The 25,588-nt window shown below is 36.6% G+C and overlaps 1 protein-coding gene, 1 long non-coding RNA gene and 1 pseudogene across 6 annotated transcripts in view; 2 read left to right on the plus strand and 1 right to left on the minus strand.

Annotated features, from left to right (window-relative positions):
• Nucleotides 1–24,316, plus strand: part of LOC140621433 (uncharacterized) — a 40,785-nt gene extending 16,469 nt beyond the window's left edge. The window contains exons 3-4 of one of the 2 annotated variants that reach the window (XR_012021116.1): nucleotides 12,434–12,729; nucleotides 24,068–24,316. This is a non-coding gene — a long non-coding RNA (uncharacterized lncRNA). Of the gene's footprint in view, nucleotides 1–12,433; nucleotides 12,896–24,067 lie in introns of those variants that run through there. The other variant, XR_012021115.1, reaches the window with a different exon arrangement.
• ZNF654 (zinc finger protein 654) overlaps nucleotides 1–25,588 on the minus strand; it is a 92,947-nt gene that overhangs the window by 52,743 nt on the left and 14,616 nt on the right. For all 4 annotated transcript variants that reach the window (XM_072806473.1, XM_072806478.1, XM_072806472.1 and 1 more), the window contains exon 2: nucleotides 12,560–12,705. In XM_072806473.1, the coding sequence (XP_072662574.1) occupies nucleotides 12,560–12,705 (146 nt within the window). The remainder of the gene's footprint in view (nucleotides 1–12,559; nucleotides 12,706–25,588) is intronic.
• On the plus strand, nucleotides 15,366–16,025 carry LOC140621432 (proline-rich protein 3 pseudogene; annotated as a pseudogene).

Below are 25,588 nucleotides of genomic sequence, written 5' to 3' on the forward strand. Positions count from 1 at the left end.
TAAAGAGGAACCCTGTTACACCACTGGTGGGAATGCAAGCTAGTACACACTCTAGAAAACAGTATTGAGGTTCCTCAAAAAGTTAAAAATAGAACTACTCTACAACTTACCAATTGCACTGCTAGGTATTTACCCAAAAGATACAAACATAGTGATCAAAGGGGCACTTGCACCCCAATATTTATAGCATCAATGTCCACAATAGCCAAACTATAGAAAAAGCCCAGATGTCCATCGACAGATGAATTCATAAAGAAGATGTGGTGTATATATACAATGGAATATTACTTAGGCATCAAAAAAAAAAAAAAGAAACCTTACCATTTGCAATGACATGGATAGAACTAGAGGGTATTATGCTAAATGAAAAGAGTCAATCAGAGAAAGCTAACTATCACATGATTTCACTCATCTGTGGAATTTAAGAAACAAAAACAGGGTCATAGAAGAGGGGAGGGTAAAATAAAATAAGATGAAATCAGATAGGGAGACAAACCATAAGAGACTCTTAACTATAGGAAATAAACTGAGGGTTGCTGGAGGGGAAGAGGTGGGAGGATGGAGTAACTGAGTGATGGACATTAAGAGGGCATGTGATGTAATGAGCACTGGGTGTTATGCACAACTGATGAATCACTGAATTCTACCTCTGAAACTAATAATGCATTATATTGTTAATTAATTGAATTTAAATAAAATAAAATTTTAGAACATGTGGCTTGAGAAAAGTGTAATTAATAGCCTCAAGCAAGTAAGTCACATATTTATTATTATTAAATATTTTAAAAATATACATTTGTCTTGGTGCCTTAATCCTTGGGGAATTATTTTTTTTCTGAGATATAACTGACATCATGTATTAGTTTCAGGTATACAACATGATTTGATATTTGCATATACTGCAAAATGCCCACCATAACGAGTCTAGTTAACACTCATCACCACACATGGCACAATTTGTTGTTGTAGTGTTAAGAATTTTCAAGATCTACACTCTTAGCAACTTCCAAATATACAATATAGTATTATTAACTATAGTTGCCATGCTGTACTTTATATTCCAACGATCTATTTATTTTATAACTGGAAGTTTGTACCCTTTGACCATCTTCATGAATCTGGCCCAACCTCCAATACCATCTATGACAACCACCAACCTGTTCTCTGTATCTATGACTTTTGTTTTGTTTTAGATTACACATGCAGGGCAGCCCGGATGGCTCCATGTTTTAGCGCCGCCTTCAGCCCAGGGCGTGATCCTGGAGACCCGGGATCGGGATTGAGCCGATTGACGTCGGGCTCCCTGTGTGGAGCCTGCTTCCCCCTCTGCCTGTGTCTCTGCCTCTCTCTGTGTGTCTCTCATGAATAAATAAATAAAAATTTTTAAAAATTACACGTAAGTGAGATCACTTTCTCTAACTTCTTTCACATAGCAAAATGCTTTCAAGGTCCATCCATGTTGTCACATATAATAAGATACCTTCTTTTTTGTGGTATATATAGGAGATATATATACATTCTATGTTTATATAAACATATATATGTTCCACGTGTATATCACATTTTTTTTTTTACTCAAATCAGTGGGCACTGAGGTTCTTTCCATATCTCGGCTATTGTAAATAACACTATAATAAACATAGGAATAATAATATATTTGCAAGTTAATGGTTTTGTTTTCTTTAGATAAATACTCAAAAGAATTGTTGGATTATTATTATTTTTACTTTCAATTCCCTGACAATGCTCCACACTTTTTCTCATAGTGCCTGAAACAATTTATATTCCCACCAATAGGACACAAGGTTCTGTTTTCTCACATCGTTGGCAACACTTATTATTTCTTGTATTTTTGATACTAAGCATTCTAACAAGTATGAAGTGATAACTCGGTGTGATTTGATTTGCATTTCCTCTTTTTTTTTTTTGAGATTTTTATTTATTCATGAGAGACCGAGAAAGAGAGAGAGAGGCAGAGACACAGGCAGAGGGAGAAGCAAGCTCCACGCAGGGAGCCTGATGCGGGAATCAATCCTGGTATTCCAGGATCATGCCCTAGGCCAAAAGCAGGCGCTAAACTGCTGAACTACCCAGGGATCCCTGATTTGCATTTCCTGATGATTAGTGATGTTGCGCACCTTTTCATGTACCTGTTAGCCAACTGTATGTCTTCTTTGGGAAAAGTCTATTCAGATCCTCTGCCCATTTTTTAATTAGATTGTTTGATTTTTTTTTTACTTTTGAGCTATAGGAGTTCTTTTTAATATGTGGGATATTAACCACCTCATCAGATAATATGATTTGGAAATATTTTCTCCCATCTAGTAGACTGATTTTCATTTTGTTGACGGTTTCCTTTGCTGTGCATAAGCTTTTTAGTTTGATGTAAGCCCTCTTGTTCATTGTGCTTTTGTTGCCTTTGCCTTTGGTGTCAAATCCAAAAATATAACTGTCAAGACAATGTCAAATACCGTATTACCTATGTTTTCTTCTAGGAGTTCTATGGTTTCAGGTCTTAAGTTCAAGTCTTCAATGTATTCTGAGTTGATTTTTGTCCATGGTGCAAGACAATGGTCTAGATCCATTCCTTTGCATGTGGCTGTCCAGTCTTCTCAGCACCATTTATTAAAGACTGTACATTCCCCAACATATTCTCTTGGCTCCTTTGATGTAAATTAAATAACCTTATATGGGGGATCCCTGGGTGGCGCAGCGGTTTAGCGCCTGCCTTTGGCCCAGGGCACGATCCTGGAGACCTGGGATCGAATCCCACGTCAGGCTCCCGGTGCATGGAGCCTGCTTCTCCCTCTGTCTGTCTTTGCCTCTCTCTCTCTCTCTCTCTCTGTGTGACTATCATAAAAAAAAAAAAATAATAAAATAAAAAAATAACCTTATATGCATGGATTTATTTCTGGGCTCTCTATTCTTTAATGTTAATCTATACGTCTGTTTTTATGCCACTATCATACTGTTTTGATCACCACAGCTCTGTAATATAGGTTTTTTTCTTGTAATATAGTTTGAATTTAGGTCACATGATGCCTCTAGTTTTGTTCATCCTTCTCAAGATTGCCTTGGCTATTTGGGATCTTTTGTGGTTACATTCGAATTTTAGGAATTGTTTGTTCTATTTCTGTGAAAAATGCCCTTGAATTTTTGATAGAGATTAAACTGAATCTGTATATTTCTTTGGGTGGTATGTACATATTAATAACAATAATTCTTCCAACCAGTGAACATGGAATTTTTCCATTTACTTGTGTCTTCTGCAATTTCTTTCATTAATGTCATATAGTTTTCAGTGTACAGGCCTTTCACCTCCTTGGTGAAATTTATTTCTAGATATTTATTCTTTTTGATATAGTTGTAAATAGGACTGTTTTCTTCATTTCTCTCGCAGTTCATTATTAGCACAGAACAATGCAACCTTTTTATACAACAATTTTGGATCTTGTAACTTTGACTTTTTTTATTAGCTCTAACAGTTTTCTTTATAGTTTCCTATGCATAATATCACGTCATCTTTTTTTTTTATTATTATCATGTCATCTTCCATAGAGACAGTTTTACTTTTTTTCTGATTTGGATGACGTTTTTTTTTTCATGAATGGTCTGGAGAGGACTTCCACTACTATGTAAATGAAAGTAGTAAGAATGGGCATCCTTGTCCTAGAGGGAAGACTTTCAGCTTTTCACCACTGAGTGTGAGTTAGCTGTGGACTTGTGATAATATGTGGCCTTTATGTTGTTAATGTATGTTCCCTCTATACCAACTTTGTTGATTTTATCATAAATGGATACTCAATTTTCAATAGCATTAATAGATGCTAAATGATTTTTAGCATCTATTGAAAGAATCATATGATTTTTATCCTTTACTTTGTTAATGCAGTGTATCACACTGATTTGTGAATGCTTGAACCATCCTTGCATCCTTGGAAAAGATCCCACTTGATCATGGTGTATGATTTTTTTAATGGGCTACTGTATTGAGTTTGCTGATATTTTGTTGATTATTTTTGTACCTATGCTCCTAGGGATACTGACTTTTATTCTTTCTTTTATTGTAGTGTCCCTGTCTGGTTTTGGTATTCAAGTAATGCTGGCCTTATAAAATAAGTTTGGAAGGGTTCCTGCCCCTTCAATTTTTTGAGAGTTTGAAAAGGATTGATATTAATTCGTCTTTGAATATCTGATAGAATTCACCAGTGGAGCTGTCTGGTCCTAAACTTTTATTTGTTGGGAGGTTTCTGGTTACTGATTCAATCTCCTTTCTAGTAATTAGTCTGTTCAGATTTCTATTTCTTAATGATGCAGTCTTGGTAGATTATGTGATTCTAGGAATTCATTTCTTCTAGGTTATCAAATTTTTTGGTGTATAACTGTTCATGGTGGTCTCTTATCCTTTGTATTTCTGTGGTATCAGTTATACTATCTTCTCTTTCATTTCTGATTTTGAGTCTTCCTTTTTTGTTGATGAATCTAGATACAGGTTTCTCAATTTTGCTTCTCTTTGCAAAGAATTAGCTCTTAGTTTCATCAATCTTTTCTTCAGGTTAGTCTCTCTTTCATTTCCATTCTGATCTTTGTTATTTATTTCCTTCTATTAACTCTGGCCTTCATTTGTTCCTTTTTTCCTAGTTAAGATGTAAGGTTATTTATTTGAGCTCTTTCTTGCTTCTTTTTCTTAAATTTTTTTTTAAATTTTTATTTATTTATGATAGTCACACACAGAGAGAGAGAGAGAGAGAGGCAGAGACACAGGCAGAGGGAGAAGCAGGCTCCATGCACCGGGAGCCTGACATGGGATTCGATCCCGGGTCTCCAGGATCGCGCCCTGGGCCAAAGGCAGGCGCTAAACCGCTGCCCCACCCAGGGATCCCATCTTTCTTGCTTCTTGAAGTAAGTACTTATCTTTATGAACTTTCCTTTTAACACTGCATTTGCTGCATCCTGCAAGCTTTGGTATACTGTACAGATATATCCATTTCAATTTGTCTCAAGGTATTCCTGGTTTTTCTTTGACTTCTTTTTTAACCTATTTGCTCAATAGAATGCTGTTTAATCTTCACATATTGATAGTTTTTCCAGTTTTTTCTTGTAATTGATTTCTTTTTTCATACCTCTATGGTCAGAAAAAGATGCTTAATATGATTTCAATCCTCTAAGATGTATTAAGACCATTTTGTGGCCTAACAAATGATCTATCCTGTGCATGTGAGAAGAATGTGTATTCTATTTCTTTTGGATAGGATATTCTGTATTTGTCTTTTTGGTCCATCAGGTCTAATATGTTGTTTAAGGCCAATGTTTCCTTATTTTTTTGTCTGCATAATCTAACCAATGATTAAAGACGGATATTAAGGCTCCCTACTACTATTATATTGCTATCTATTTTTCCCTTTAGGTCTCCTAATATTTGCTTCCATGTAATTTTGGTGCATCTAAGGGAATGCTTTTAAGTCACACAGACTTAAAAGCATAAGTCCTTACTATATAAGGTGCAATGGGCAAAACTTTGTCATCTTTTCAATAACTTCAGAAGCATTTCATTTTTTTTTCTTTTTCTTGTTTTATTCCATAGTGAAAGCTGACAGTATGATGTGGTCCAGTTCTATGAACCAAAGCTATTAGGAGGAAGAGAAAAAGAGTTTAAAATAGTTCAGATCTGTAGTTTTTCAGGAATCTGGCTTAGCCCAAAATAAATAGATTCAAATTCAGAAAAATTCTAATATGTATTTACACCATTCATAATGACTATATACATTTTATTCTAAAGAATAATTAATCTTCCTAATCGCAGTGGAAATAGTAAGAGCTTTTAGTCTACTGCTTTTTCTCTCTAGTTTTTGTGTATCTCCACTGACCAAAAGAATTATCAAGCCTTCCTTCGATTATATTAGAAAAGCAGTAAATACCATTTTATAAACTATACATGTATATACCTCTAGGTTCTAACAAATGCCAACATGGATGGGAACAGGGTATGTCATCATCACTTCTCATCTCTGTCAATACAAATATAGCATTTAATAATCCCTCTCTCTTTGCCAATAAAATGACTATTAAATGCCAGTAAAATGAAGTCTGAATTGCTTCACCCCAAAATTAACAAATGCAGAATAAAGACCAAAATTATAAGGAAAAAAGATTCTAGGCTACTAGTAGCACCAAATGAAATGCCGAGTTTCTAAACATGGTCAATATAAACAAATGCACACAGGTGTCTCTAATGTTGACTTTAGCTACAACAAATCCTGGAAACAAAATATTATAATGTAATAGTAAAAAAACAAAACAACAAAAAAAAGCAAACCAAAACAAAAAACAAAGCAATCCTAAGGGGATTTAATACAGGAATTAAATTAAGACCACCAGTTGCGGGGATCCCTGGGTGGCTCAGAGGTTTGGTGCCTGCCTTCAGCCCAGGGTGTGATCCTGGAGTCCTGGGATCCAGTCCCACATCGGGCTCCCTGCTTGGAGCCTGGCTTCTCCCTCTGCCTGTGTCTCTGCCTCTCTCTCTCTGTGTCTCTCATGAATAAATGAATAAAATCTTTAAAAAAAAAAAAAAAAAAAGACCACCAGTTGCCTCAAAAAGGAAATAATTTCTTTTAATTAATTAATTAATCTTTAAGTAGGCTCCATGCTCAATGTGGGGCTTGAACTCATGACCCTGAGACTGAGTCACATGCTCTTCTACTAACTTAGCCAGACAGGTGCTTCAGTAATCACTTTTTTAGAGAGAGAAAACAGCAGGCAGATAGCCTAGATTTCTCTATAAAATAAATGAGATCACCTGCCACAAATGATTAATAAAGATAATAGATATAACATTAGAGAAGGTTTTGAATAAGTGTTGGTCAAAATAATTAAAAAGTAAAGAAGCAGTAAGAGTGATATATGTTGCAGAGAAAGGATATACGGATTGGGGCCATAAGACAGACAAACACCTTTTGTAGAGCCTGGCCACAATCCAAAAAACAGCCTTTTATAAATATCCTTTCTTCCTTTAATTTCTAGGCTATCTCCTAATTTAGTTGAAGCCTAGACCTAAGTTATAAATACAACCAAATAACTTAAATCGAAGTTAGACACAAATTCTATGTTTGTAATGTAATTCAATTTAGCAACATAGTCAGAAAAGGTTACTGATCTATCATTATATGTATGGCCTAAAACATGAATGTCTAGCCACTCTAAGTAAGACGCTGATTATACTCACTTAATTCCATGAAAGAGAAGGTTTTTGGTCTTCTATTCTAGGCAGTTTGACATATTAGGGTATACGTTTTTAGTATTTGCTACTACACAAAATAAACACTACTAGCTGAACTTAGTTCCCTCTCCAGAGAACCATACAGTTCTTTTTGGACCTAATGGCTGCCAGGCAAATAGACTATTCATCACTGAAGCCTGCATGGAATGCTAAAATCTATGAACATTTACTTTCTGTTGGGCTAAAAGTGGTGGGGAAGGCAGCATTAAAGTTTGCTTTTATTTTATATAAAACTGGTAAAGTCTAAGTTCTCTGCCTGAAGATCCAGTACTACTTTCAGGGTGTCTGGCTCTGTTCTACCAATACAACAGAATTCAGTGTTTAACGAAACTAAGATAACAATAGGAGAAAAAAAAAACAACAACAACTCAGATTTGCAAAAGTTCCCTAAACTTCTCAAGCCTAAATTTTCTTATCTAAAAAGAGATTTAACCTGAGGTCCTTTTTAGTGCAAATACAGATATACACACACAACAAAATCTTCATTTCTTTAAAAATACAAAAAAAAAAAAAATACAGCTTTCAAAAAGAGTCAACCTAGGTAAAATCGTAATTAGTCAATTTAAAACAACTCTCTACATGACTATATTCATTTCCACAAAATTTTAAAAAAATCAAGGATGAATAAAAAGAGAATCCATCTTCCTTCCCTATAAAGACCTTCACAAACTAGTTTTTCCCAGTCTAAAGAAGGCACATCTTCACATATGTATAATTTACAAAGTGGAACAGGCTTTTATGAAGATGGACACATGGACCAGACAATATTGCCACAGAGTATAGTAACGTATATGCTTAACATATATTATACGTATGTGTGTGTATATATATGTATATATATGTATATATATACACTATAAAACAAAATCTAGTAGATAATTACTTAACTCTTTAGCTCACCTGTATTTTTTTAGTATATTAACTGAATTAAAAAGTGTTAAGTACATGATATAGATCATATATAAGAATTCAACAAACAGATATGAATTACAATGAAATCCATTAATATCTTGACATCCTCTTCAGTCACCTTGAACATCTTATTTGCCATCTCTGGGAGGCTCTTCTGCTCCTTCATCTAATTTATTGCTATCATTCATTCAGAGCTCAGCTCAAATGTTAGCTTACCCAGCAAATTTTCCCTGACCACCCAGACCAAGTCAAGTCCCCTGTTGTACTCTTTGTACCCTGTAATTCTTTCATAATTATAATTACATAATGTGATTGCTTATTTAATATATTTTAGCTTTATAAGGTCTTTGAGAACAAGGACTTATCTTATTTTCTATTTTAGCCTAGAACTAAGCTCAAGAGATTTACAGAATGAATGAATGAATAATTATGGAATTGTTACAAGAATTTTCTGGTTTATATATTTATTTAAATAAATCAAACACTGTAACAGACTCATTCTTTTAATAGTATCACCATGTTGCTATTTTCTTCCTTTTTCTTCTGGTACTAAAACTACAATTAACTTTTCTGTTAAAGCAAATTCAAATAATGCAGAAAGTTTTCCTTGTAAGAAACATTACTCTTTGACAAACCACTAAGATGGTTTACTTTCTTTTCTAGCACTGTACATCTCAGATAAGATTTGCTTCTGCTTAATACATTATTTTTTTATTAGCAGTAGTAAAAAAAAGATAGCAAACAATGAAATAGAAATTAATAAATGAGTTAAATGTAAAAAAAAAATAATAAAGTACTTCTGAAAACCTTAAAAGCATTTCTCATTGTAACACTAATGTTAAAAAGATTATATAGATGAAAGGGGGAGGTGGAAATCCAAACAGGCACTGAAACAAAATTAATACTTCTTGCTTACAAATAATGTATTTCTTTCTTTTTTTTTTTTTTATTTATGATAATCACAGAGAGAGAGAGAGAGAGAGAGAGAGAGGCAGAGACATAGGCAGAGGGAGGAGGGAGAAGCAGGCTCCATGCACCAGGAGCCCGATGTGGGACTCGATCCGGGTCTCCAGGATCGCGCCCTGGGCCAAAGACAGGCGCTAAACCGCTGCGCCACCCAGAGATCCCTAATGTATTTCTTTTAGTACTTTTCCTCAGAAATCAAGAATAACTAAAATGGTTTTAGTAGTTTTCAAAACGACACATAAAATTATTCTTTGTAGCCAACATCTGTTATGTTTGTTTACCTAGCCAGCTAGCTCTCTTTCATACTACCTCATTTACTTCTTGAGGGAACTGCTTACCCTTCCAACATCTCTATGGTTCTGATTGGGCTGTCAATGTAGTATCCTCATTCTTCCAGCCATGGGGTGAGTTGATCATCAACAGACTCTCCTAAACACGGCTTTTAGTCAAAGCAGTAGGCACATAAGTTGGCAGGACTCAAGTTCCCAAAAATATTTTGAGGATTACAAATGGGAGAAGGGATTTCCTTCTCTCTTGGTTAAAAAACTAAGCTTAATCCCAGAACAGTTAGCAGCCATGAGTGAATGAAGACAAAAAAAAAAAAAAAAAAAAGGAAGACACAAAGGGGGAGAACAGTTCTAGAATATATTTTATTGTCTGGATTCAGAAAATCCTGAAACTAGTTCTAGTCCTTGCTTTTCCATGGTTTAGTCATCTAATAAATGCCCCCCACACTTCCTCCTCTTTTGCTTCAAGTAGCTTAAGTTTGTCAATTATAATCAAAAAGTCCAATTTTATCTCCCAAGTTCATTTGGGCATCATAAAAAAATAAAATAAAATAAAATATTTTTAAATAATAGTTTTCTTTACATTGCATTGCTCTTACAAACTTCTTCTATAAGGTTATATTTTAAATTCTCTTTCCTCCTACATTTTATTTTTCAGCTTCATTAGGGTATAATTGACAAACAGAAATTGTATATATTTAAGGTATATAACTTGATCTTTTAATATGCAGATACAGTGAAATTATCACCTAAATCGAGCTGGTTAATATATCCATCACCTCACACAAAGAGACACAGAAAGAGAGAGAGAGACAGAGACACAGGCAGAGGGAGAAGCAGGCTCCATACAGGGAGCTGGATGCGGAACTTGATCCTGGGACTCCAGGATCACACCCTGGCAGCACTAAACCTCTGAGCCACCCAAGCTGCTCACTGTATATCTTTTATATTTACTGTGCTAAGCATTTCTTGAGTTGAGTCTGGAAGTTAATGACTTTCAGTTCTGGAAAATTATTTTTTCTTTAAAATTTTCCTCCAGGGATGCCTGGGTGGCTCAGTGGTTGAGCATCTGCCTTTGGGTCAGGGCGTGATCTTGGAGTCCCGGGACTGAGTCCCACATCAGGCTCCCTGCATGGAGCATGCTTCTCCCTCTGCCTGTGTCTCTCATGAATAAATGAAATCTTTAAAAAAATATAAAAAATAAAAATAAAGAATGAAATTCTCCTCCAATATATTTTCTAGAAGTTCTTTTCTAGAACTCCAACTAGTCAGATAATGAACCTCCTATATAAAGGCACCATATCATTTTTTTTTTTTCTCTGACACATTCCTTCTCTTTGGTTCTCTTTGACATCCTGGATTATTTCTCCAACTTGACTTTCCAAATTTCTTACAGAACTTTAAATTTTAACCATCATTAGATTTTCTTAATTTCCACAAATTTATTTTTAGTATGTCATTATTCCATTCACACAGCATGATATGTTGATGTTTTAATGCTACACATATCTCAACTCTCTCTGAAAATGTATACTATAGAATTTATATTTCTCTTAATTTTTTAATTTTCTTCCAAATTTTTTTTGTTTTTACTGTATTTTTTGCATGTTGAAGGTATTCCTCACTGTTTGAGGATTCCAGAATCCCCATTAATATTTAAGAATAAGTCCATAAGCAGACTAATTGGGAGCTCTATAAGCATGTCTAGACCTTGATGACTGAGAAGTTTTTCTTCAGGGTAATTAAGTGATTAGTGAGCTGTCTCAAAGAGGAAACTTTAACTACCAGAATGCAAAGGTCATTGCTCCAAAGTCATTTTAATTCTTTAAGAGGCGCGCGGGGCGGGGGGGGGGGGGGGGGGGGGGGGGGGGGGGGGGGGGGGGCAGCAACTCTGTTTCCCTACCCCAACTTGGTCCTAAAGTCTGGTGAGTGGCCTGAATGGAAAAACTGCAATTAACTCCTTTATCTGCATTTTCCCAAAGTATCTCATACCCTACTCTCTATTTCACGCTGTGTATATTCAAACTCTACACCTTTCTACGATTCTGGGGGAAGGGGAGCAGGACAAACTGTTTAGACCTTCTATATTATAAGGAAGGGGATGATTCTGTTTTAACTGCTACAGTTTTGTAAAATATTTTACAAATAATCAAGTATATACATACATAAAAATAAATATATAAAACAACAATTTCACTAAATAATACTGATCCTACAAGACATTCTCTGATATATTTTCTAATTGTATTTTCTAATGTTGATAAATGATGTCACTACATGTTATTGTGACTTGTGATTTGAGGCGCACACACGCATACGCACACACATACACACACACTACAAAAAGCAAGTGAAATTGTGGACTGCTCTGTCATGTTTCAGTAACCACTATTCTATGTTCTCTCCCCTAGAAAATTTTTTAAATCTTTCCTTCACTGATGGCTCTTCTCTACTTTCTTTTCACTGTATTTCTGTCTTTTACATCTTTACTATAACTATAACAGATCTATGAGAGCAAAAACAATAAACACAAGTGCTCAATGTGATCTTTAACTTGAATTCCTCTACAAGTATTTTTAAAAACCAGGAGTTTCCCCAAGTTCTTTCTGGCCTGATTTGAGGTCCCTCTGCTAACTATGATGGCCTCAATTGCTGTATTTTGGGACTTACCATTAAAGCTAAGGAATTAAAAAAGGAAAGTGATGGTAGTGACCATAAGAATCTATGCAAAAATTCTTATCTAAGTATGTCTTAACTTTGGTTATTAATTGATTGATAAACTTGGCAGCTCCCACACTAGGGGCATAAATATCCATGATTGTTAGGTCCTCTTGTTGGATAGATCCTTTAAGTATGATATAGTTCCAATTAACTCTAAAACTAAATGTAAATTTATGGTTTTATGTTCAAAGTTAAACCTAAAACCTTAAATGAAAATAGAAAATTTTTTCTTTTCTTTCCTTTTTTTTTTTTTTTTTCCCCCATAATCCAGGGTTTGGGAAATTCTTTTCGAGTGAAGACATTAAGAAAGGCTCCTTCCACAGAGAAAATAATCAAAACCCAATTCTCAAATATGTCAAGAAAAATAATTCTTTTATAGGAAGTAAAAAGTACTTACAAAGCAAGGCTACTCAAAACATACTGTACGTGCTCACATTCATCTGGGAATGATGCACTGGCTGATGTAAAACAGCAAAGTGCAGTCTGAAGAACCTGAAGCTGTGGCAAAGGGACCTGCCATCTTCCAGCATAATCTTCAACCACCTGATGGGGAAATAATCCAAAAAAGTACGTTATTATAGAAAATGTTCTCAACATCTTGAGTTTAAAAATTTGATGAAACAACTAGTTAAATTAAAACATTAATTCAGCATGAATACAAATGGGGAAAAACATTATTGTTTATTTTAATCGTATACAATTGAAAATAAAATTTAACTATTATCTTTGAAAATGTGGGAAAAATAGCGTATGAATAATTTTACTGTTGAAATGCCGAATCTTTAATTAACTGTACCACATATCCTTCATCTCCCATTTCCAACCTTTGTTAAAACATTAATTATAAAATATTAAAATAGCTAGAGTAGAATATAATAACAAAATTAGAAATAAACATAATTATCATTACTACTTATTAAAGATTAAACTCTAAGCATTTTGGCACCAATAGGTATTAAAGATATAGTAGTATGATGGATGCTCCAATTATTAAAGTTGAAGTTGTACAACATGATGGAGGAAAGGGTCCAGAATATAATTAGTCTTGGCTCTGTAACTTTACTAGCTTTATTAATTTGGATAGGTCATCTTCCTTCTCTATGCATTAGTTTCCTCAGTATAAAATAGAGATAATAGGGCTGCCCGTTTGGCTCAATGGTTTAGTGCCACCTGGCCCAGGGCGTGATCCTGGAGAGCCGGGATCGAGTCCCACGTCAGGCTCCCTACATGGAAGCTTGCTTCTCCCTCTGCCTGTGTCTCTGCCTCTCTTTCTTTCTGTGTCTCTCATGAACAAATAAATAAAATCTTTAAAATAAATTTAAAAAAATAGAATAGAGATAATAATGCTTATCTTGCAGGTTTACTGTGAAGCTAAATTAGGATAATTTATGAGAGAGCATATTAGAACTATCAATGGCTATAAATTGTTAATTATGATTTCTTATATGCAAAACTATTATATTAAAACAATGTATTATATTTTTAAAATTCATCATGTAAAACTGGTTGGCAAACTATGGCCTGCAGGCCAAATCTGGCCTGCCAGCTGTATTTGTATGGCCCACAAGCTAAGAATGGATGCTACATCTTTAAATCGTTGAAAAAAATATTTTGTGATGTCTAACTATCATATGAAATTTAAATTTCAATGTCCCTAGAGCTTTACTGGAACAGAACCAGATTCATCCATTTATATACTATCTATGGCTGTTTTCCTGCTATAACAATCAGTTACATAGTTATGACAGAAATCATATGGCTCACAAAGCCTAAAATATTTAATATCTGCCCCACTACAGAGAAAGTTTGCCAACTCTTTTTTAAAAGCTGAAAAAAATAGAAGATTACAAAAGCCAAGACATTCAAGAGCTCAAGGACTTTTCACTCTCATCACTTTCTGTTAGGAGACAATTTTCCTTGGGTCTCTTGTATTTCTAGTTTTTTCAAAAAAAGGCCCAACTGCCTTCATCTTTTCAAAGATAATCATAGGCAATAGCCTTGAAAAATACAGATGATGTCTCCCTCCTCAGATGTGAGCCTGTTTACTATTTAGCACAATCCCAGTGTCATCTCCCTCTAGAGCAAAGGCTAGGCAGACACTCTTGTAAACCATTATAAAAGATTAGGGTTCCTTAAAGTACGGCATTGAAAACTCACTGTGAGTAGAGAATCCACCTATGCCACTTACATCACTTTTATGAAAATTGAAGGTCAAGGGAAACCACTGGCCATCATAAGCATGAAGCTCATGCTGCTTGCAGTACATGAGAAATAAAGTCCATTATCTCTGACCCAGGAGTTTCATGTTTTCTGCCAGCATTCATCAAACTCTGGCAGGCTAACTTAGATAGACTCTTAGACCCTTCATGGCTCTCTGACAATTTCAAATTGCAATACCAGAAAGCTAACTGGACAGTAAAAATTACTACTAACTATAATGAGCCCAAATAGGACACTCTTCTAAACTACCAAAGGCAAAAAAAAAAAAAAAAAAAAAAGAGTTGGATAAACTGTGGTTTCCTGACTAAATTTTCTCTTCACTAAAGTGTTTGACCAGTTTATTAAGCTCTTTTTGGCCACCATAACACCATTCTGATGCCACCTAAAATATAGGTACCTGACAGTCTCATGTTTTCCTATCTTCCATCTCCAACAGTTTGCCCTAATCCATATCTACTTATAACCTTATTCACTTCCTATTTATGAGATGAGTTTATCTCCTTAGAAGAGAAACTTTCTATTTTCTCAGCTTCTATTCTTATAGCTTTCCTCACTCACCAAGATTCTGCTACTAATACACTGCCTAATCTAGCTGAGCTCAAACCTAACAAAATAAATGTCCCTGTGGGCAACACCTCCAATAGTTTGCCAGAATACCTTTGAAGGGATATAAACAGAATTATTGAAATTTACATATCTTCTTACACTGTTCAATATCATGCCAGACACTAACACACTATAACATTAATATAGGGATCCCTGGGTGGCGCAGCGGTTTAGCGCCTGCCTTTGGCCCAGGGCACGATCCTGGAGACCCGGGATCGAATCCCACATCGGGCTCTCGGTGCATGGAGCCTGCTTCTCCCTCTGCCTATGTCTCTGCCTCTCTCTCTCTCTCTCTCTGTGACTATCATAAATAAATAAAAATTAAAAAAAAAACATTAATATAACACTTTAAGACTCACTATAACAGAGCCATTGATGCAACCACAATGCCCAAATGAAAGAAGCAGAATCAGCAGCAGCCGCCGCCACTGCAACAGCCCCTGCTGCCAGAGCGGGAGGAGACTGGAGACAAGGAGGATGGGAGTCCCATCGGACCACCCAGCCTTCTGGGCCCTCCCCCCATGGCCAATGGAAAGCCTGATGACCCCAAGTCAGCTCTTCACAGAGGTCCTCCAGGATCAAGGGGACCAATGACTCTACCACTGCTGAGCCTCCCACCTCCTCCCAGGGGCAGAGGCTCAATCCAGGGAGCAACCCATATGGTCATGGCTGGTGGAGGGCCAATACTGAACCTCCTTTTCCTGGACCAGTCCCAAAGGAGGCTTTCACAAAGAGCAGAGAAATCTCCGAAGGCTCAAAAGTTGGTCTCTTATTAAAAATACCTGCCTGCCCAAGGATGGCCCCCAAGTTATGGAAGACAAATCCAACCACCCTGTCTGCTGACACTTTGCCAAAAAGGGCCACTGTTGATATGAGGATCTCTGTGCCTTCTACCACCCAGGCGTCAATAGACCTCCTCTAGGAGACTGTGCTGGAAGGAGTCCTCTGACCTAGCGACCATATATTTCCCTGTGGCCCTGTGATGGCTACTGTGAGGCTGTTCCATCCACCACCCTCAGTCAGTGACACCCACCCCCATCGGCCACCTCCCCCATTGGGGGTCCAGAGTTGTGTTTCATCACTGGTGCCCAGCGTGTGGGCTTTCTTCCGATCCAACCTCCAGACTTGCCTTCGGGACCCTACCTTTGCTCTCTTCAACTGCCTCCTGGATCCTCTTCCCCTTCACTGATTGACTGCTGAACAGGAAACCTCTTTGGTGCTGTTTCTTGTGCATCTGTCCACCCAGCCCTCAGTACTGCCCTCGATTCCTAAGAGCCCTGGAGCAGTTTCCTACCATTCCCTTCTTCTAGCTGCTTGTTTTTAAGTCCTTTTTATGTGACAAACCCTACCCCCAAAGTTGCCAGTTGCTCTGTGAAACTCACCAGGTTGACCTGGGGTCAAGTATGGATGACTGGTGCAGAGTTACTTCCTGAAAGGCCATTCTCCCTGCTTTGGGATTTTGTAGATCCTGCGTCAGTAGCATGATCCCCACCGCTCTGGCCTGTGACCACTGTGCTTTGTGAAAACTGTGCATCCCCTCGTACGTAGCCTTTTTCAGTGTCCACGGCATCATTGTGACTTCCCAACACTAGAGTAAGTTTTTCTGCCAAAATGAGTGAGGCTCTTGATGCCCTCTAGACTTTCCACCTCCCAACGTGGGAGAATTGTGAAACTTTCCGTAAGACTGCCTCCCTGGTCTCCCCATTCTCCTGGTGTTGGTTTTTCGGGGTTTGACACAAGCCCATGAGATGTCCTCTAAAGCCTCTTACGGGCTATCCTATCTCCTCTCCAGCCCACTTTGGTTAGAGTACGTCATTGTGAGGCCACCAGCCCTTTCGTCTGAATTCTGTGAATCTCTACCTGGTCTACCCTTGGGTGGAAGGAACCTTGACGGTACTGTCGCCCTCGTCTAACCTTCTTCCCTTCATCCCTGGCACTTGTTGTTTTCTGTGAAAACGGCAGTGAACAGGTTCGGTTCTGCACTGGCCCTGAGGAAATGGGTCAGGAGTTGTGTGGGCAAGAGGGAAGGATGAGAGCTGTTGGAGAACTGAGAATGAATTATTTTCTTTTTAACATTTTTTTATATTAGTAATAAATGCAATGGAAACAAACAAAAAAGACTCACTATAACACTATTTCTCTCTTAAATATTTTCCTTAAAACATGTGAAACTATGCATTATGTTGCCCTTTTATTTTAAATTTTTCTCCTGTGCCATCATAAGCACTCAGCTAATGAGAGTAGACACCATGACATCATAATTTGAACATGCTCTACCAGGCCAAAGTATAGCAAGCAACATATCTTACATTTTTCTTTCTATTTTGGACTCTAACAAAGAACAGTCTTAACATAGTAGCCAGAATAATGTTGTAATTCCTGCAAACAAAGGAAAAAGCATTTACCTGGATCTTTAAAATCAACTATTGCTACAGTTCTAAATTCTTCAAGAAAATAGTCTAAGAAATGGGATAAAGATCAATTGTCCAGTAAAGACTGGTAAAAAAAAAAAAACCTTTCTATTTTCTCAGCTTCTATTCTTATAGCTTTTTTCCTTTTTAAAAAAGTATTTTATTTTATATTCATGAGAGATGGGGGAGGGAGGGGCAGGGACACAGGCAAAGGGAGAAGCAGGGAGCCCCATGAGGGACCCAATCCCGGGACTCCAGGATCCTGCCCTGAGCCGAAGGCAGACGCTTAACTGCTGAGCCACCCAGGAGTCCCAAAACTTTTATTTTTCCTTCATTTTGAAGAGCATAACAAACATACTGCAATGCAATTTACTATAATTTTTAGGAACTATATGAATACCGCTAAAAGAAGTTACAGCTGAGGCCAAAAGCGTGGCATGATATAAGGGAGGTTGAAGAGAAGGGCAGAGCTACTGCCAAAGATGCTAGAATCCTGCAATGATCCTACAGCACTTTCTCAGCTCTCTCATTTACAGGAACATATACCCAAATCTAAAAGGGATATAGTATATACTACATACTGCCATATCTTAATTTACCAAGGTAAATTATTATGAGGATGAGCATAGATTCATTCTTTGGCAAAATTGTCAAAAGTCAGACTTACTATAAACCCATTCAGTTAAAATTATATTCATTGGGATCCCTGGGTGGCGCAGCGGTTTGGCGCCTGCCTTTGGCCCAGGGCGCGATCCTGGAGACCCGGGATCGAATCCCATGTCGGGCTCCCGGTGCATGGAGCCTGCTTCTCCCTCTGCCTGTGTCTCTGCCTCTCTCTCTCTCTCTCTGTGACTATCATAAATAAATAAAAATTTTAAAAAAAATTATATTCATTATTTAAGAACATTAATTTACATCATCCAAATCTCTATGGACTGAAATGTGTCTCCCTAAAATTCACATGCAATCTATGCACTGAATGAATTTGCTGACTTTCTAAATATATAAAGTAAACATTACAATGGACATTATAAACATATATTATTATAAACATATAATAACATTTTGTGGTGCCAGAAAGTCATGAAATGCTGAATAAATGATGGGGTATAAGAACACAGGAGCCAACCTGAAGGAGCTCCTACCTGCCAAAGCTAGAATAATTTAAGCAACAAAATAAGTGATAGTATTAGACTTTTAATCCATGGAACAAGATAAATATCCAGGAGTCCACAGTGATATAAATAATCAGATAAATAAATGTTAGAGATGAGACAGCTCTTCCTCACAGTAAAATCCCAATTAATAAATACAGAAGCAAAGAGAGAGAGAATCAGCATTAGGCAAATACATAGTAATGAATGCTACAGACAAGATCCATGGATCAATACTAGTATTTATGGGTAAAAGTTTGAGGCAATGCAGGATTTGCAGTCTCAAATTATCTCCCCCAAGACATTCATCAACTAAAAATAGAAAGATAGTAACGAAAGTGTATAGAAACCATACAGACCCAAACTTAACCAAATCATCAAGGTAAATATCACCAGTACGTAATAAAATGTATCATTATCATAAATCTCTTGGTATGGCAAACCAAGAAACAATAGCATTTTTGCGGTACTTTGCCAAAAATGCCTAAACTCATTCCAATCATGAAAAATTATCAGACTGAAGGTTGTTTTACAAAAAAAATTAATCAATATTCTTCAAAAGTGTCAAGGTTGTGAAAGATGAGAAAAAACTGAAATACTGTTACACACTGGAAGAGACTAAGGGTAAATAACAACTAAATACAGCATGAGATCTAGAAATAACATCCTGGAACACAAAAAACATTAGTGGAAAAACTTAAATTTTTTAATACATTTTTTTAGATTTTGTTTATTTATTTGAGAGAGAGAACACAAAAGAGCAAGAGAGCCGGAGCTGGGGGGAGGCAAAGGAAGAGGGAGAAGCACACTCCCAGCTAAGCTGGGAGCCTGATGTGGGGCTTGTTCCTGGGACCCCGGGATCATGACCTGAGCCAAAGGCAGATGCTTAACCAACTGAGCCACCCAGGTGTCCCCAAAACTGAAATTTCTAATAACTATAACTTAGTGATTATTACACACCAATGTTGCTTTCCTATTCCTGATAATTGTACTATGCTTTCAATAAGCATAAAATTAGTTCAATTGTTAAAACTTTAAAGTTTTTTTTTGTTCTCACCTTTTCCCTCAATGTTCTATTTTATTTTCTAGACGATATTTTATAACATGAGCACAATTCTACATGTACTTTCCCTACTTTGTTACCTAACTACACATCAAGATTTACCCTTATCTATGGGTATCTTTTTTTTTTTAGCGTCAGATGGAAAAAAAATACATCAGATAGATTGGCAGCATGCAGAAAGAGTACAGGTTTCAGAATCAGACCTGGCTTTGTCATTTATTAGCTTAGCAAACTTAGCAAAATTATACTTCTCAGTCTAAGTTTCCTGTAAAATGAATTTAGTATCACCTTAGTCACAGAGTGCCTGGAGAAGTAAGAGAATATATTACAAGCCTGAATAATTCCTGGCATACTCTAAGAAAACGACAAAGGTAAACTCACTTTTTGACTGTTTCATTGTATCAATGTTAACTGGTTAATTGTTGGTTTCCAAGTGTGATAAATTACACAAACTTTATACACTTTTAGCCAGCAGATAGGCCACTCCCAAATAAAATCTATTCAAAAGCTACTTACTGCCAAGGAGCACCTGGGTGGCTCAGGCAGTTAAGTATCTGCCTTAGGCTCAGGTCATGATCCCAGGGTCCTAGGATCAAGACCCACATCGGTCTCCCTGCTTGGTGGGAAGCCTGGTTCTCCCTCTCCCTCTACAGCTCCTCCTAATTGTGGCCCCCTTCTCTCTTTCTCTCTCTCCCTGAAAAATAAATAAATAAAATCTTTAAAAAATTTTAAAAAAATTAAATAAGTAACAATTTCAAAAGCTATTGGCTAACTTTCAACTATTTAGCCCAATACTCATTGACAAATGATGAGTATCCTAGATACAGCAATACAATACTCATGCCTGAGGATACCTGAAGATTCTTTTTTTTTTAAGTTTTCTATTGAGAATAAAAAAGGTAAAGAAAAGTTCTGTTCAAAACAAGAGTTACCATCATTTGATTTTTCTATCAGCATAATCATGTAAAGAAAATCTAAAATTAAAGTTATATTTAAAAAAAACACTAAAATGGTTCAGAAATACATCCTAATAAGTTAAAAGTTGCTTGAAATCTCCAAAGGACATAATCTTCAGTAAAAGACAACCTAAAATCCAGTTATTTTGGAGACTCAATTAAGCATATTGTTTATTCAGCTCACTACTCCTTAAACAGATATTTCTGTAACATTAAGGTCTTTAATAGGTTCTGCGAATGTAGTAAGACTCAACCATTTACAAAATGGAAAATGGAGTAAGCACCTCTAAATCTTAATATTCCATACAATCTTTTTTTAAAGATTGTATTCATTTACTTGAGAGAGCAAGAGAGCACTCACACACGCATGTTGGGAGGGGCAGAGGGAAAGGGAGAGAGAGAATCTTAAACAGACTCTGTACTGACCACTGAGCCCAGTGAGGGGCCCAATGTCAGGACCATGAGATCAAGACCTCAGCCAAAATCAAGAGTCAGATGCTCAACTACCTGAGCTACCCAAGGACCCCTTGATGTTTCCTACTATTAAAAGGAATCTTCATGATTATCTAGTCAAAGCTACAAACTAAAACAAAAATATCCATTATAATATCATTCACAGAAGGCTCTCATCTTCCTGAGTTTCCTGCATCCCTATGGCACAAGACAAACCAGGGTCCTCCATGTGGTTGCATGAGTATCTGCTTAAAGATCCAACTTTCTAAATAAATACATACATACATACTTACATAAAAACCCAACTTTTCTCTTAAGTTGACCCAAAGAAAAAATAGGCTCATTTTAAATGTTCTAGACAAATTTTGATCCCTATCAATTATTCATTCAATTCCAAACTCATTAAAAAGAATATATTAAATGCTTCTCTCATAAACAATAAAATTGGCAAATAAAAAAGTGGACCCCAAAATATATGCACAAGCGAATGTGTTTAAACATCAAATCAGAATGTAAGATGAAGAAACCTCTGTGCATGCCAGCAGCCAGTGGTATACACGTTTTTGTGCACATAAAAATGACTTAACTGGCTTAGGCTATGCAGAGCGCTCTGCATCTGACTTCAATTCAGCATGGCCTAGCCAGAGAGGGTATTGTAGGTATGGCTGAGGCACTGATTTTATTATTGCTTTTTTTTTAATCCTTTAGTCATATAGAGGTTTTAGACATTAATAGGTGGAAAATGTTTTGTTCTTTCTGGTTTCTCAACAATAACTACAAGCCAGAGGAGTAAACAGAAAAGTTGGTTAAATTCCATATGCATCTTAGAATACTGGTATGTGAATTAGACGTCTAGCCTTTAAATTGTTATTCCTGTGGAATATTACTGAGCCATAAAAAATGAATGAAATCTTACTATTTGCAATGACATGGATGGAGCTAGAGAATATAATGCTAAGCAACATAAGTCAGTCAGAGAAAGATAAATACCATATGATTTCACTCATACGTGGAATTTAAGAAACAAAACAAATGCACAAAGGGAAAAAAAAAAGAGGACAAATCAAGAAGCAGACTCTTAATTATAAAAACAAACTGATAGGTACCAAAAGGGAGGGGATTGGAAGAATGGGTTAAACAGATGATGGGGATTAAGCCATGCACTTGTCATCATGAGCACCAGGTGAGGTTATGAACTTATCGAATCACCTATATTGTACATGTGAAACTAACACTGTATGTTTATTAAAAAAATAAAATTTCTAAATTTGATAAAAAATGAAAAATAAATGAATAAGTAGTTCTAGATCTGTTGGACGAACACTATCTCTCTACCTCTTAGTTTTGTTCTCAAAGAGCAACTTAGATTCATGTAATTTGTCCAAAGGCTTGTAAACTCACCGTCACAATATGGTCTCAAGTAGCTTCTGGAATTAAGTACATTACTCTAATCAAGACTGTAGATGTGAAGATCTTATCTGAGTTCAACAAAGATGGCTAGTAAATTTTATCAAGTGAACAGATGAAGAGTCAGATTCCTTATTACACAGGGAAACTTCGGTGGAATTATTACAAATTCAAAGGTCAAAAGAGAAACTTAAAAGGTCCATGTATCAAACACTAACTTTAAGTACCAGGTTTGCTCAGTCTCAATAACTAAGTCTGTTTAAAAATGACACACTTATAATTAAATGACAGTGGGAGAGTTAAAAAATAAAAGGAGATCATATTGATAAAGATGTAAAAGAAGTACGACCTTAAGAATACATTCACCCTTAGAATTAAGGCTAAATGGGGTGCCTGGGTGGCTCAGTTGGTTAAGAGTCTGACTCCTGATTTTGGTTCAGGGTGGTGAGATCAACCCTGAGTCAGGCTCTGTGCTCAACAGGGAGTCTGCTTAAGAATCTCTCCCTGTCCTTCTCCCTCTGCCCTTCCCTCTACCCCTACTCTTTCTCTTTCTCTCTCAAATGAATAAATTGTAACCAAAAACAAACAAGAATCAAGACTAGATACATAGGAAAAAAGAAATAACATATATGCCAGAACTATGTGCTCTTAAAGGTTGAGTTAGGGGAAAAGGCTATTTTATAGTTGCTCCCCATTAGAAAGGAAGGGGGACTAGTTCCAACAGTATGCAAAAGAAAAAGAGAAGGTAACTTTGGATGAAAATCTGAGTGAACCAGACTGGAACTATGGCAAGATGTTCTTTTAAAGAAATAGAAAGTCCATAATAAGAGCAAGTGAAAAACCACACCTTGAAGACCATTATATAAGGTAACATAAAATCTGTCAGATATGAAGATTTAAAAAAAAAAAAAAAGGCCAGGAGATTACCTTAAAATACCAGCAGCATTTCACGGACATTTCAAATTACTAGTTATTATGGAGGGTTGTATGGTATGGCATGGCATCAAAAAGGAAAGTGCCCGAGGAACTCAAAGTTAGACATCAGAGAGTGAAAAGGAAAAGCAACACTGAAGAAAAACATAAGAGGTCAGTCCTAGGTCTGAGATTGAGCTGATAAAATTTTCTTTAAGTCAGGGAGATGACAGTGGGCAAAATCTGTATGATGATGAATGCTTTTTAATGAAGTCAGAATTCCTTGACTTTTATCTATGACATTATATGGGTTTGAATGTTCTACAATTACAACAGGTAATTCAAACTTGGGCCCAAAGGCAAAGAGAAAGGAAAAAGACAAGAGAAGCCAACTTAAGAACAGGCTAAAATATAAACAAAAACAAAAACCAGCTATGTTTATCTGAAATAGCATAACCTAATACTACCAAATGGAATGTGACAAAAAGGAATGTTTACACTCCCAATGAAGTAGAACAAATGATGCAAGACCCAGAACAGTTAAAAGCAGAGTAAAGAGAAGGTCCAGAGGAGCAAGTGGCAAAAGAGATACTGTCTTCTCTGGGCTCCTGCAAGCATAGACACCAGAAACATCAAAAGCAGCTTCATCTCTGGTACCTGTTTATGGTTATTTTCCACAAAACAGCACTATGGAGCATAACAGGAGTGCTTTTATGGTTTTAGCTCAACAGGCGGAGGAATTTCAGGAAGACAGCAACAGCCAAGGAAGATGGCAACAGTTAAGGTAGCAGAGGACTAAAAAATGTCTTGGCAGAACGCTGGGGACGAAGAAATCTACAGACAAGGATAGAACGAACACTGGGGCTTTGCAGATTGCAGGGCTGGAGTCTTGGGGAGATCTGCCTTGAACTGTACACACTGAGTAAGTGATATGCTATTTAAAAGAGATAGTTTAGAAGCTGTGACACTAAACAGATTACAAACTTACTGCAGCACAGGAATACCAGGACTACACAGATGAAACGGAAACTAAAAGTTTTTAATATGAAAAAAATCTGAGGAGGAAACATCAAACACACTAGTGCCCAGGGCCACTTTCCACAGAAATTTGCAAACTTTGCAAGGCAGAAATTCAGATACACTTTCAAGGAACTAGAAATGTTCAGATTAAGAGTTCCCACTGCCCCCCAAAGTATTGTAGACACACAGTGAGACAATCAACCACTTGACTTAGGTACAAGTTCTAGACTCTGGCAGTTGGTGCAAGTGACTGACACCCTAGTGAGGTTGAAACCAAAACTGATTTAAAACCCTGCTTTCTGTGCACCTATCTTCCCTGTGATATCACTAAACTCTACTGGCAAAAGTAATATGAGTCAACTGGACTATGTACTAAGTTGAAGAAACTACTGTTCTAAATTTAATGGGTATTGGACTGTGTAGAGTAATAAATTTTTGCCCTACTGACTTCTGGATTCTTTAAAAAGTTAAGACACAAAAGAAATTGGGAATGAAAAAATTCTTTTAAAGATGTGAAAAATCTACTCCCAGGAAGCTACTCAGCTACTCCCAGCAACAATAGCTGACTCAGAGGAAGACAACCCAAGCTATAGTTCCTGAAAAATCCCTACCTCTAGCCAGAGGCACTTCTTCAAGTCTATTTTAAAACAATATTTTAAGATTAATAATGGTACTGTTGTGCTTTTAACCTAAAATTCATATTCCTAAGCCAAGATCTAGACCAATCCATTTTTTCAAATCCTAATATGTACCAATAGTTTTCTGAATATATATGTTCTAGTCCAGTGGTTCTCAGAACACCTGGAGGCTTGTGAAAAACACAGACTGCTAGGCCTCAGCCCAAGTTTCAAGACTGTAAATCTGGGGTGGGGCCGAGAAATTTACATTGCTAATAGTGTTCACATTCCTACTGCAGGTCTGGGGAATCACACCTTTAAGAACCACAGCTCTACACAATTAACTACCCCCATACATAAATACATCATGTCATCTACCTTTTTCACAAATTATCTGTTCTACTTATAATTTCCTCCTGCTCATACCACTTCCTTTTTCATGTCTACATTTTAATACTAACAATTTTTTAAGACTCAATTCAAATGTTACCTTGTCCACTAAAACTTTCCTAAATTATGACTATTAGAAGTAGTCTCCATGTGAATTTGTAGAGGACTTAACATACATTGTGTTAGTGGCACTAGCCGTTTCCCTGTTTTAGGTTTA

Source organism: Canis lupus, chromosome 30 (genome assembly GCF_048164855.1).
Source record: "Canis lupus baileyi chromosome 30, mCanLup2.hap1, whole genome shotgun sequence".
Classification (NCBI taxonomy): domain Eukaryota; kingdom Metazoa; phylum Chordata; class Mammalia; order Carnivora; family Canidae; genus Canis; species Canis lupus.